The sequence below is a fragment of the Trichosurus vulpecula genome, chromosome 4 (assembly GCF_011100635.1).
Source record: "Trichosurus vulpecula isolate mTriVul1 chromosome 4, mTriVul1.pri, whole genome shotgun sequence".
In the NCBI taxonomy this organism is placed as follows: Eukaryota; Metazoa; Chordata; class Mammalia; order Diprotodontia; family Phalangeridae; genus Trichosurus; species Trichosurus vulpecula.
This window is the reverse complement of record NC_050576.1, coordinates 132,705,624-132,720,153: the sequence shown is the minus strand read 5'-3', so window position 1 is coordinate 132,720,153 and position 14,530 is coordinate 132,705,624. Positions and strand designations below refer to the sequence as shown.

General features: G+C 37.4%; 1 protein-coding gene across 8 annotated transcripts in view; it reads left to right on the top strand.

The window, feature by feature from the left end:
• Nucleotides 1-14,530, top strand: part of CDC42BPA (CDC42 binding protein kinase alpha) — a 426,736-nt gene that overhangs the window by 317,074 nt on the left and 95,132 nt on the right. For all 8 annotated transcript variants that reach the window (XM_036754912.1, XM_036754907.1, XM_036754911.1 and 5 more), the window contains exons 13-16: nt 2,483-2,725; nt 3,009-3,119; nt 4,932-5,179; nt 12,961-13,066. In XM_036754912.1, the coding sequence (XP_036610807.1) occupies nt 2,483-2,725; nt 3,009-3,119; nt 4,932-5,179; nt 12,961-13,066 (708 nt within the window). The remainder of the gene's footprint in view (nt 1-2,482; nt 2,726-3,008; nt 3,120-4,931; nt 5,180-12,960; nt 13,067-14,530) is intronic.

Here is a 14,530-nt window from a genome sequence, read left to right as displayed (position 1 = left end):
AATTCCTCCCACCAGGTGGGCCTGGGGCCGGAAGCAACTGCAGCTTTAATTCTATAGCTGCCCCAACTGCCTCCGGGGTGGTGGCTGAACCACAAACTCTATCACCCTGTCCCCAGCAGCTTTTCCCACTAACCTTCTCTGTTGTCTTTGGTGTTAGTGGGTTGAGAAGTCTGGTAACTGCTGCAGGTCACTGATTCGGGGCGCTAGGGCCCTCCCTGCCCGGCTCCTGGTCTGGTTGGTCTGCACGGCCCACGCTGGGCTCTGCTCCGCTCTGCTCCCAGCTCTGTGCGCGATAGACCTTGCCCAGCAACCATCCAGGCTGTCCTGGGCTGGATCCCTGCTTGCCTCTTCTATTTTTTGGGTTGTGCAATTCTAGAATTGGTTCAGAGCCATTTTTATAGGTTTTTGGAGGGACTCAGCGGGGAGCTCACGCTATTCCCTGCTTTCCAGCCGCCATCTTGGCTCCACCCATGAATGAAATTTTCAACATTTTATTTAATTGGACTATTAACAAATAACATCTTCAATTAATTTGTGATGCAAAGGTTGATGCGCTTTGCAAGATTCACGTGATCTTGATACACTAACTCCATGTTGCCATCAATTGCCTATGTGTCCAAACTTTTGGAACACCTTGTATACTTTATGTAACACTTCCACATTTATGCAAAGGTAAAGTTATTCCCTGGGAGAAGCAAAATTGTCATTATTTCAAAGCCTTAGCATCATAATAAGCGCCATAATAAGGAACTTGCTTTTTCTAATTAATATACTTTCCATGACATAGTTTGCTCCCATTTCTTCCTTTAAAAAAAAATTAGGCTTGATTTTGACTGTACTGCAAACCATTTGGAGGACTTCTCACAGAACAATATAACTTGCATATTACAATATAATACTAACTGGGAGCTAGCTCCTAGAATGTGATAGCTGTTTTGAAGAAGATTTTTTTCTTTGCTGTTTAGGGTAGAAACAACTTAAACTGAAATTTCAAGATAACTTTTGAATGATTATTATTCTGAGATATGAATAAGTTCTTTAGAGTTTAGTTTATGGGTTGTTGTTTACTTTATGTACATAAAAGATTGATTTCATAGACACAGATTGAAGGTGACATAGATAGAAAAATATACGGCCCATGAGTATATTTGTATGTATGCCAAAGCACATATGTTGTGCTCAGACCAAATTTCTTTTCTAAAAAGATGTGAAACTTAAAAAAAAAATTTTAATTGTGAACAGTATGTGTAAAAAAAAAGCCATTTGTTATCAAAAAAGAACTATCAACCTTGTTCTGCATTAATTCAGTGTGTTTTCACTGCTACTTAGTATATATTTCAAAGTGTTTTATATCATTTTAGGTCTGTTGTAAATCTTCTTGAAGTAGGCGTTTTATCTAGTTACAGTGTAGACTTCAAGGCCAGAACTGTAACTTTAAACTTCACAATAGTAGTTTGTAAATTCAGAATTATTCAGTAATGTAATAACAGTAATTAATAGCTAATATTTACATAACACTTTACGGCTTGCAAAGCACTTTACAAATTTGTCACTTTATCCTTAAAAAAAAAATCCAGGAAGTAGGTACTATTATTATCCTCATTGTGCAGATGAGAAAAATGATGCAATAAGAGTTTACGTGACATGCCTAGAGTCACTTGTCTATTATGTTTCTGAGGCCACGTTTGAACAGGTTTTCTTGACTCCAGGCCAGATACTTTATGCATTTCACCACCTAGATACCTGTAGTGGCAGTTAATCTTTATGTATAGTTAGGATATGTGGTGATAACCAAATTCAGTTACCAGGGAAAGTATTCTGATATTTATCTTTATACAGGGTCTTTCCCCCAGATTTTCCAGATTTTAGTGACTTTAATAGTTCTCATGTTAGCCTTGTGAATAAAGGTGATATTAATATCACCTTTGATATATAACATCATAATATTGTATTACTGATGTCATGTATCATTAATATAAGAAAGCTGATAACAAAAAAAAAAAAAAGCTTAAGCCACAAAGTTAAGTAACCTTAAAAATATTCAAGCTTTTTGTATAGTTTTTAAGCTGAGTTAGGAAGACATTTTACAGATAATCATGAAGCCTCTCCAAACTATTTATACCCCTTCTCAAATATACTGCTAATACCCCTCCTCCTCATCTACATATCTACTGGTCCTTCTCTGACTGGGTTATTTTTTACGTATCTTTCCCATCTCTCTATAATATAAAAACATACTTCCAAAAGTTTAAGTAATTTATTCACTGTTGCATAGCAGACTTACCCCCAGGAACTAAGACTATACATAAGACAGTCTGGTTAAAAGCTTTTTTTAGTTTCATTGAACAATTCATCTCTTTCGTTTTTGTCCTTGGATTTGCACAAGTGGCTCCCCCTGACTCCAGTGATGGCCACGTTGAAGGCCATGTTTGACCTCTAATTTTCTGAATTGGTAACTTGTATTCTTTTTATAAAACTGTAGGAACTAATCGAGTCTAGTGAGCGATTAAAATCTCAAACTAAAGAACTGAAAGACGCACACAGCCAGCGGAAACTGGCTATGCAAGAGTTTTCGGAGATGAATGAGCGGCTGACAGACTTGCACTCCCAGAAACAGAAACTTGCTCGCCAAGTCCGAGATAAGGAAGAGGAGATGGAATTGGTGATGCAAAAGGTTGAAAGCTTAAGGCAAGAACTGCGCAAAACAGAAAGAGCCAAAAAAGAGGTTAGTAGTCAGGCTGATTCTCTAGTGGATGTGGAGTGACAATGGAAGCTCCTTTTTCAGATAATTTGAAGTTACACATCTCTCTCTTACTATATATTTTTTCACATATGAAAAATCATTACTGACCTAGGCATAAACCTCTTCTAGTTCCATCATGGTTATTTAGTGAAGATTTGGATATTTGGGTTTTCTTTCTAACAAATATTGTCCACATATGGAGAAATACATTATTTTTATTTCAGAATCGTAAAAATGAAAACTTGCTGTTGGTTTTCTTTTTAAGCTGGAGGTCCATGTAGAATCTGCGGTAGCAGAGGCATCTAAGGACAGGAAACTGCGTGAACGGAGTGAACAGTATTCTAAACAGCTGGAGAATGAATTGGAGGGATTAAAGGTCAGTATGCTTTGTTTTTTGTTGTTTTTTTTTTTTTGAAGTTAATTAGCTCATTTTTCCCTTTAGATCTAGGCAGGTGCTAGCTTATTACCACCTCCTAATTATTATGAAAAAATAAGAAAAGTTTGGAGGTTCTTGTTTTTTATACACACACATACACAGAAAGAAATACAGAGACAGAGAGAAAATGTTTGATTATCCATAGCAAAGCATGTCTACAGATATATAGTGTTGTGCCAGTTTCTAGTTAAGTGGTACAAATATGCTTCTTGAGTTTCATTTTAAAATATCAAGAAAGTTGTTTTTCTTTTAAAAATTTCCATTGTTTTATGTGGTGAATTTTAATCAAAAATATATTTATGGCATAAATCTGTATGTAGATATGCATATATATTTATATAGATATATGTCATTTACTATTTCTTAAAGAATATAAATGATGATGATAAAACTGTTGAGATTGTTTTATCTAAGTAGGTTAGCACAATTAGGATGTTCTAGTGACTAAAGACCTCACTAAATTGCTTTGTAATTCACCTGCTATATATCTGGCCCTCAAGTTAATTAATAATTTATACATTGTGTTCTAATAGTAAGTGTCATATCTCTGTTAAGTAGGCCTCCTTGTGCCACAGTGAAAAAGCCACAGACTGAAAAAGGCATGTGAGAGTAATAGGAAAGACAAAGTGGAAGCCAAAGGACCTATGACAACTGAAAATGGAACTTGATATGGGGTTTTTGCCATGACTTTGAACTCCCAACAAAGAAGAAAAATATTAAAGCTTCAGTGATTAATGTGATCCTTCTTAGGTCTTTGACAGCATGGAAGGTTTTGGACCAGAAGACATAATGAGTAGTGTTCCTTACTGACCCAGATACCTGGATTTCTTTCTGTTCAGTTGAATTAGGTGTCTTCTGTCAACACTTTGCTTAATTTGATCCCTGCACTCATGACTATGGCGATATGACTTATATAGTTATCCCAAATATATACCATTTAGAAAATAATATTTTATTTATTTTGAATTATGATTCCCCCACCTAACACAAAACCTTTTATGTAGATTATCTTTCTTAATATCTTTATAGCTTTTGTAATGAAAAGTAGCTAGCTTCTTCTACTTGCTTCTAAACCGTTTAGAATAGGAATGTATTTTTAACTGAAATAATTTCTAGAAATTATACATATGTAGTGTTTATTGAGTGTTAAGGGCTGTAAACAGGTCCCCTGAATTTGCTTTTTGAGTTGCCATATTTTCCAGAAACACTGGACCTAGAGCATGCGGGAGGCCCTGAATGTGTAAAGGACCAATCTCTGCCTGAGATGACATAATATGTTATTGCGTATTATGGCTGGATTCCCTGTGTGTCCTTGGGAAGCAAGACAGGTGCTAGCCAGTTTTGGCCAGGCTAGGATAATGCTCGTGTAGCTGGGGTCCTTTGCAAATAAGCAGACCCTTCTACCTTCATAGTTTAGCAGTTCCCAAGGCTTTAATCACCTTGTTCCTCCGCATGAAGTGTGGTCTTATCTTTTTTCCCATTTTTGCTGCACTGTCCCCCCTCCATGTCATGTCCCTTCCTGATATCCGCTCCTCCCTTTGTCCTGCTATTATAAAAATATAAACTTCTGTAAAGCCTGGGAACCCTTTGAGTTCCATATACATGTTCATTTGTCTTGTAATAAACCTGGGTTTCACATAGGTCTTGTGATTGCTTATTGACATTAGACAAATATATGCCTCTCTTTATTGCAGAACTGAGTTGATACAGTTTCACTGTTCTGTTGGGTAAGAGTTCTCATTGTTTTTATAGCAAAAACAGATTGGTCGCTCACCAGGTATAAGCAGCATAGAACACCAGCAGGAGATAACCAAACTAAAGGCTGACTTGGAAAAGAAAAGTATCTTTTATGAGGAGGAATTGTCCAAAAGGAATGTAATACATGCAAATGAAATAAAAAATCTGAAGAAAGAACTGCGTGATGCAGAAGGCCAGCAACTTGCCCTTAAGAAGGAAATTATGATTTTAAAAGACAAATTAGAAAAGACCAGGAGAGAAAGGTAAGGACATCACTATGACTTGGAGAGATATCACATGCAACTTATGGTGTTGAAAACCGTCCTTGAAGGAGTAATATGTATAATTTTCTTTTAGAGCATTTGTTCCAATGTAATAGGAGACTCTATAAAACAAATTTTATGTACCAGGCAAAGTTACCAGCCAAAAAAGAGATATTAATCTTACAGTTGGGGAAAAATAAAGAAATTGTACATTAATTCATAAAATTACAAATTTTCAGATTTAAAGGAGAACTTAAGAGCCCATATGATCCTGGCTGATATATCAGTCCTCTCTACAAATATACTCATTGTGTGGTGACCCAGCTCTTAGTTAAAGACTATCTAACAAGGAATGGGGGTTTGGAGGAAGGCCCATGGCTTTCTAAGGTTGCCTGTTCTGCCTTTGGTTAGCCCTCGCTATTAGATCATTCACCAAATAACAAAAGTAGATTTACTTATCTATAACATGGATATTAGTAGATATTAATCCCATCACACAAGTGAAATCCTCATGTCTTTCTCAAATGAGCTGTCATTTATCCACCCAACCTCTATTCCCACCCACTCCCACCCCCAGTGTTATACTTGAGGTTGATTTTTTTAACTGAAGTGTAAAACTTTACATTTATCTCTATTAACATTACACCCTGAAAACGTCTTTTTGGATCCTGACTCTCTCATTCAACATAATGACTTAACCTCCCAGTTTTTGTTTAGCTGCAAATTTTATACATATACCATTTATCCCTTCATCTTAGTCATTTATAAAAAATATTTAATGCTGATCAGTTGTTTTCAGATGGTTCAGCTCCTTGTGACCCCATTCAGAGCTTTCTTGGCAAAGATACTGGAGTGCTTTGCCATTTCCTTCTCTGGCTCATTTTACAGATGAGGAAACTGAGGTAAACATGATTAAGTGACTTACCCAGAGTCATAGAGCTAGTAAATGACTGAGGTCAGATTAGAACTCAGGTCCGCCTGACTCCAGGCCTCTTACTCTCCCCACTGAACAACTTAGCTTCCAAAAAAAACCTTAAATGGTACAGAGCTAAAAGCAGATCCCAAAGAGGTGTAGTGGAAAGAGTACAGGGCCCAGAATCAGGAAGGTCTGAGTTCAAATGCAGCCTCAGACATGTACTAGCTTTGTGATCGTAAAATGATCTGGAGAAGGAATTGGCAAACCACTTCAGTATCTTTGCCAAGAAAACCCTCACAAGACCCAAAACAACTGAATAACAACAGCAGCAGACAGATCCCTGGCACATTCTTCTCTAGTAGATCTCGTGTGAAATTAGATATGTAACTGTTCATGAGTTCATCATGGTACTGACCATTCATTATGTTTCAAGTCCTACCAGTTGTACTTCTGTCTAGCCTGGCTAACCCACCCCTCTCCATCTAGCCCACAAGAGTAACCCTAGAGGCTTTGTCTCATGTTTCATAAAATCTAGGTAAATCATGTCTATTGCATTCCATTGCAACCTGTGAAACAAGAAACAAGGATCTCTTCTTGAAAGTCATGTATGACTTAACTTTCTAGTCATTTGCTAACCTTCACTTTAATAATACATTCTAGAATTTTGCCAGGCAGTAATCAGTTAAGTTTATTGGCTTACAGTATGAAGATGACTTTCTTTCCCTTTTTGAAAATTGGGATAACATTTGCCCTTCAAGTCATTTTATACCTTTTCCATTTTCATTGTTCTGCCAGAGATCAGTGACTGGCTCAGAAATCATTGAACGTATTTGACCTGGTCGTGGTGACTTGAACTCATCAAGGACAGCAAAGTTCCCTTTTGCTGTCTCTGTTCATTTTGGCTAACAACTTCTTATTAGCTAATTTTGTATTAGCCTTTCCAATTTAAAGATTATTCCCCTTGACGAAGAAAATAAATGAAGTAAAAGTTCTTCCTTCTCTCCGTTATTATCATTTGATCTATGTCCAGATTGCTACAATTATACCTCTTCTTTGATCCTTTTCTTTTTCCCAATATAGCTAAAAAAATTTTTTTTGTTATCCTTAATATTCCTTGCAAATATCAGCTCATTCTGACCTTTTTAATATTTTAAGCTGAGGTCCAGAAACCCAAATGCTGCTCTCAGATACCACCTTCTTAACTGTTTATTTCCCAAATCTGCCTTTGTAAAACTCATACCTTTGATCAGTAGCAGTAATGAAAATGCCATCTGTAGTCCTAAGGTCTTCAGTTAACGCATGGAAGAGTAACTATCTTATATCTATCAGACTATGAAATCTTGAACAAAAAACTGAGACCTTATTTTGCCTCAAACTTCTTGAACCAAATGGATGCTTTCTGGTCCATCTTCCCAAAGTCATTTCCCTTATTAAATCATTGGGGTTGAGGAATTGCCAAATTATTTATTAAATGTCAACTAGGCCAGGGGTGGGGAACCTTTGGCCTTGAGGCCACATGTGGCCTTCTAGGTCCTTGGGTTCAGCCTTTTGACTGAGTCCAAGTTATCTTTGCTCTGTAAAACTTGGACTCAATCAAAAGGCCTCACTCAAGGACCTAGAAGGTTACATGTGGCCTTGAGGCAGCAGGTTCCCCACCCCTGAACAAGGCCTTATACTTTGTATTGTGACAAGGTCACAAGAATAAAATGCTTCCATAGGTATAAAAACATTTAGCCTTCCTATTGCTTTACGCTAAAATGTACTGTGAAAGAAAACTAGAAAGACTGACTGTCACTCCAAATGTTCTATATTGAATGTACATTCTTTTGTTTGGACAGATGTACTGTATGTGATGGAAATAAATCAGACTTGACGTAACTTCAAAAAAAAAAAAAGAATTTAAGAGGAAATGTTAAGCCATGCTACTTATGCTAATAACTGCTTGTTTTACAAAAGACACCGAATCTTTTAGTGGTCCAAATAGAGTTTCAGTTCTATCATTCATCCCCCAAAATTGTACTTAGCATATTAATGAAAAGTAGAAAAATGCTATCTACATAGTAATGGAGGGGAGAGGAAGAAAATATCCCTTGTTAACTAAGCTACCAGCTAAGACAGCTAAGGGGTGCAGTGTAGAGTGCTAAATGTGGAGTGTGGAAAACCTGATTTCATTTCCAGCCCCAGGCACTTGCTTAGTTGTTTAACCCTAGATAAGTCACTTAAAAGCCATATGCTTCAGTTTTCTCATCTGTAAAATGGAGCCACCTACCTCTGCATACTGACTTCCCTGGCTTAACTCCCAACTAAAATCCTCTATTCTCTAGGAGCCTTCTCCAACCCCTCTTAATTCTAGTACCATGGGGCAGGTAGGTGGCACAGTGAGTAGAACACTGGTCCTGGAGTTAGGAGGACCTGAGTTAAATGTGGCCTCAGACACTTGACACATGTACTAGCTGTGTGACCTTGGGCAAGTCACTTAACTCCAATTGCCCTGCCAAAAAGCAAAAAAAAAAAAATTCTAGTGCCTTACTTCTGTTAATTATTTCCTATTCATCCTGTGTGTAGCTTGCTTTGCATGTTGTCTCCCTCTTCAGATTGAGATTAGTGCTTGAGAGCAGGGACTGTCTTTTGACTCTTTTTGAATTCCCAGTGCTTAGCACAATGTATGGTACATAGTAGGCACTTAATAAATATTTATTGTTTGACAGCTATCAAATTGTTAAAAAGAAAGGCACAGTTGTGAAAAAACAGGTATACTCTTTTCATCACTTGTGAAAAATGTAAACCTACAGAATATTTTTGGAGTAAAAGTTAACAAAATATTCATGCCTTTTGACTCAATAATTCCCCTGTTGGGAATATAGCCTGAAAAAGTTAATTTTAAAAAATATTCAAAGATTATAGTAGCAATAAAATTTTGAATTGCAAAATAATAGAAACAGGATAAATGTTTAACAATAGAATGGTTAAATATATTATACTGTATTAATACAACCGAATACTATGGTGCAATTCAAATTGATAAACACGAGATATATAAAGATGTTCAGAAAAACTTTCATGAAATAATGAAAAACAAAATAAGCAGAATCAGAACAGTATGACAGATATGTACTATGACCATAAAAGGAGAAAATGAATAAGAATAAATGGACTAATCCAGATGGAGTCTTAGAGAAAGGCTCTGATATAATATCACCCACCCTATTTTTCATCTCTCTTTAATATATTGTCTTTTCTCATTAGAATGTAAGATTCTTGAGCACAGGACTGTCTCTTTTTCCTTGTATTTGGATTTCCTTCACTTAATGCCTGGTTCTTAAGTGTTTTTTTTAAATTTTAAAATTTTATTTTATTTTTATTCCTTAAATTTATTTATTACCCTTTTTTAATAAACATTTTGAGGTCCATATTCTCTCTCTCCCTCCCTCCCACCCCTTCCTAACACAGAGAGAAGGCAAGCAATATGATATCATTTGTATGGTGTAACATTAAGCAGGGTGGGACTTTTTTTTTTTTTTACTGTTTTCTCTTTTAGAATGCAGTGCCTTTGATTAAGTCTTGCTGGTTGCTAAGCCCCAGGCCCACACCCTTTTGTTGATTAGGTGTGAAACCTTCTGACCCTGAACAGGGTATATAAACTCAGAGGTTAGCATTTTGTTTGGGGCTCTCACTCACTGGAAGAGATTTGTATGATTTGACCAGAGGAGACTCTGGGTAGCCGTTGTTGAGCCCCCCAGCTCTGGAAAACCCAGATGTTGGTGCTTCTCTGGTAACTATGTATATTGTGATTTGGTTAGACAAAAATGTTGATCTGTTTATATTGTCTCTGTTTGTAATTTCTGTTTGTTTTGCTCTGAAGTTCAGGGTGCTGGCTTTTTCCCCCTGAACTAAGTGAATGATATATGTATGTTTGATTAAACTGAGATTGTTAACCCCTTAAAGTTACTTTCCTTAGAAAAGCAGATCAAAGTGCTAGCAGCCCTCCTGTGTGCTGGTGTTATTGGCCTTGCACAGCCCAGTAGCTGCTAGCAACATTGTTGTTATATACAGTGAAATCATCAAAAAACATTTCCACATTAGCCATATTGCAAGAAAACTAAAGTGAGAAAATTATACTTTGCTTTGCATTTGAAATTCATCAGTTCTTTGTACCCTTTGAGGTATAGACCTAGTAGTGGTATGACTAGGACAAGGGTATACAAAGTTTTATAGTCCTTTGAGCATAGGTAACTATCCAAATTGTTCTCTAGAATGGTTGGACCAGTTCACAACTCTGTGCTGCTATTTTCAGAGCTAGTTTTGGGGGTTTGCAAATTTTCAGTGCTTCCAAGGTGGTGTGATCTTAGGAGAGGTATGGTCACTGCTGTCATGGTCTACACTCTTGTTCTACCCAGAAAGGTCCCCTGCTTCCCGGCAGCTGCAAGCACTACCACTCCTCATGGCCCTGGAACTGTGACCACAACCCCAACTCTCCTCTGAGCACAAGCTCTAGTGTTCCTCTTGGCCTTGGAACTGTGACTAGGTCCCCTACTTGCTGTAGCCAGAAGTGCTAGTGATTCTGCCTGCCTTGACACTTCAAGAAATGTCTCTGCTCTGTTGTGGCTGACCACAAGCACTCCTCTTTGCCCTGGAACTGCAATCTAGAACTGCCTGTGAGCAGTAGAGTTGCCAGTCAGCACCAGCTGCACCCAGAGCCAGCAAAGGGTCCCCTGTAATTTCTTTTGATTAGGTGTCTGACCCCCTTATGGTCAGCAGCACTGTTGCTATGCTGTTGCCACATTCTCTAAGGCCTAAGGTGTTGCTACCACCTGTGCTTGAGGCTAGTCCCCACCCCGATATCACAGTATTCTCTTGCCAACCTCCTAGGTTGTCTTAGGCTGGGAAAATCTCTCACTTTGATCATTTATTGGCTCTGCTACTCCAAAATTTGACTTGAGGTGTTATTTTTAAGTCATTTGGAGAGGAATGTTTGAAGAATTCAGCTGCCTGCACTCTGCCATCTTGGTTTTCTTTTTGGCAGGGCAGTTGGGGTTAAGTGACTTGCCCAAGGTCACACAGCTAGTAAGTGTGTCAAGTGTCTGAGGCTAGATTTGAATTCAAGTCCTCCTGACTCCAGGGCCAGTGCTCTACTCACTGCGCCACCTAGCTGCCCCTTGGTTTTCTTTCTTAAGTGTTTAATAAATACTTGCTGACTAGGGGAAAAAAAAACAACAACTTATGCTTATGTTACATACTATATATTACAAAATATTTTCTCAGTTTCAGTGTGTATATAAATATATAAAAATGTTAATACTGGAAGCTCTGGAGAACTGGGTCCATCATTTCTTTTTTAGCTTATATCTCGTTCTTCCCCCTTCTTAGAGATTCTACTTTTACTGTGAATGTGAGTCAGTTGTTTGATATAATAGCTAATCCCTTAACTTTTTTCATGACATTTTTCTTACAGTTGACCAGATTTTTCATAAATATTGAATCTACTCTCTAGGGTTTTGATGGAGTTTATATGTTTGTTGTTTGAGCTGATTCATAGAATCTTATATTTAGAAGAGAGCAAAGGTAGCTCCTTCATTTTGTATGAGAAAAATTTAGTCTCAAACATAGTGACTTGTTCAAAGTCATGTGTGTAGTAGAGCTAATCTTCAAATCATGCTGCTTTTCTCTCTCTCTCTCTCACTCCTATTCTCCCCCTCTCTGTTCCCCCCATATACATGCACACACATACATACAGAGATATGGAGAAGGTGCATGTATGCATGCAGTTTTCTGTAGCCTCTGCTTCTGTATGTCATTTTCTTTAACTTTGAAGGATTTCGTGTTCTTTTGGATTTGTTTAATGTTTAGCTGCATGGCTGATTTACACTGGTAAAAGTTCTTCATCAGGAGTTTCCACCACTGACGTAATTGTAAATCTGGTCATAAAATATATGCACACTTGCATGTACTCCCTGTTATGTACTCAACACTGGATGAAAGTTTCTGTATACATGTACGTGCTGTGTGTATGTGTATTTGTGTATATTTTATATGTATGTACATATCTTTTATATGGTATCCAAAAAAAGGGATTTTAGAATTTTAATTCATACTTCACTATAATGATGTATTTCAGATGTTATCTAACAGTAAAATATTTTTTGAAATTAGCATAGCAAGATATTTTATTGTCTAAGCTAAGAATTAATTTTAAAATTAATACTAAAATAATATTCCTGATTAAATTTAGCAAAATTGCAGGTTGGCTTAGAAAGGCCCAATGTGTTTCTTTGAAGTGTTCTGTGAAACCCTGTTCACTCTGGCTTATGTTGACCTTTTTAAAAGCCACGGCTGCCTTGTATTTTATTTGTAGATGTCCTGTACAGGCGTGTTGTTACATGCTGTCTCCTCAAGAGAATGTGAGTTCCTTGAAGGCAGGGCTTCATTTTATTTCTGTCTGTGTATCTACCAGTTCTTAGCGCAGTGCCTGGCACAGAGGAAATGCTTGTTGAGTTACTGGTAGCTACGTGGCCATAGACATGTCTTAGTTCTCCAGGTGACACTTTAAAAGTCTCCAAGTTAAAGATGAGGTTCTGCTCTCTCTGGTTGGTGGGAGGGAGTTCTGTACCGTGAGTTCCTGTACTGATGAAATCGCAGGTCTGTTCCCCCACCCCCAAAGAGACCCTGATGTGCTTGCCTAGACACCAAGAAACTATGCTGTTGTTCATGTAGTAATAGCTCATTTCAGTAATTATAATGGTCTGATTTCTAATTGTATTTTCATCTTTGAAACAGAAACTCCCATAAAAATAGTTTTCTTCAAATTGTTGGCTCATATTAATGACATGCCTACTTTGTCTTTGTTTTGTGCTTTGTCATTTAACAGCCAAAATGAAAGGGAAGAATTTGAAAGTGAATTTAAACAGAAATATGAACGGGAAAAGATTCTGTTGACTGAAGAAAATAAAAAACTCTCCAGTGAGCTTGATAAGGTGAGTGATTCAAGCCAACACATGTTTGCTGCTGCTGTTTGTCCTCTGTTCTCGAGGAGGAGCGTGATGACATCAGGGAGGTGATGCTGTGACGTGCAAGCGCGTTGGATTTCAGTGCAGGAGGGTTGTGCAAAGTCACCAGCCTCACCTTCTCCTCTGAGGCCCTTTGAGTCCAGTGGCCAGATGTAGATCTGCACAACTAGAGAGGGCCCAGGATGCAATGGGGCACTTTGGCCTTTTCAAGCTAAGGTCTCTAATGTGTCTCAGGTTGGTTGAGGCAGTGCCCATTAGTGATTAAGGCTTAATAAAATGAGGTCAAGAATGGCCTGTTAAAACAAAAATAGATCTGAGAGGGGAAGACCCTCAGGGTTTCTGGCCAAACGCAAAACAATTGTTATTTACATTCATTCTGAGCCAGTTAGGGTCCAAACCCTGACCAAGTAGGACTTGGTCTGGGACCAGAGTGATTTGGGTTTAAGGCTGGTTTTTAAAAGAAAAAAACAAAAACCAAAAAAGTTTCAAAGATTAATATTTACATTCCCTTTGAGCAGAGCACCAATAAGTAGAAGTCATAGTGAGTACAGATTAGGCAGCCTTTTTTTTTTTAATGCAAACTTTCCCTTTTAGGGCCAAATTATTTTCTTGGAACATGCAGGCTTCCCCATATCAGAACCAGTTCAAGGATGTACGATATTTTTATGTTTCTTAATCCCTTCCAGTTTTTTACTGTCCCATATGAATTCTCTCATCTCTTTTCTTTCCATTCTGTTTCATACAACCTCATTTTCTCTTGGGTGGGACTAAATGAACAAGAGTGGATTGTGGCAGGGACGGCATTGATGAATCATGGAGATGTCAAAGTAGTATCATGGGGAAATCTTTGAAAGTGATCCAGGCCCATGAAATAAACCACCAGTTACTTGGTGGGATTTTTTAAATTTTAGATCATATTGGTGTATATATCCTCCTTTAGTCTTTAGATACATCACCCTGAAAAGGAACGGAAGTTTTTATGGCTAGGCCCCAATTAATGCAAAATGTGAATCTCATAAATTGGGATAATGAATCTCATGTATTCAAATTTGCAATATTTGAAGTTATAATTATGTAAGTTTAGGTTCATTATAATGGAAATATGCAGTACGAATCCTAATAATGCAGTAACTTCATAGAATTCATTTTTTGCACTAATTGCGACTTAAACTGTGTACTGCTAGCTGCATACTGCTAAAATTTTAATAAGGAAAGATCATATTTCGACCTATGTAATAAGAAACATTTTTTTCACATACTCTGTGGCTTTTAGTTCTCTACTTTCAGTCTTCATGACTATTTAATTCAAGAAACAGTTACAAATGCCTTCTATGTAAAATGCTTAGCAAACAACTATGATGCTCTCAAAGAATTTAGTCTAGTATTCTAAATAGGCTCATTTCCATTTTTGTCTCACATACCTTCTCTTCT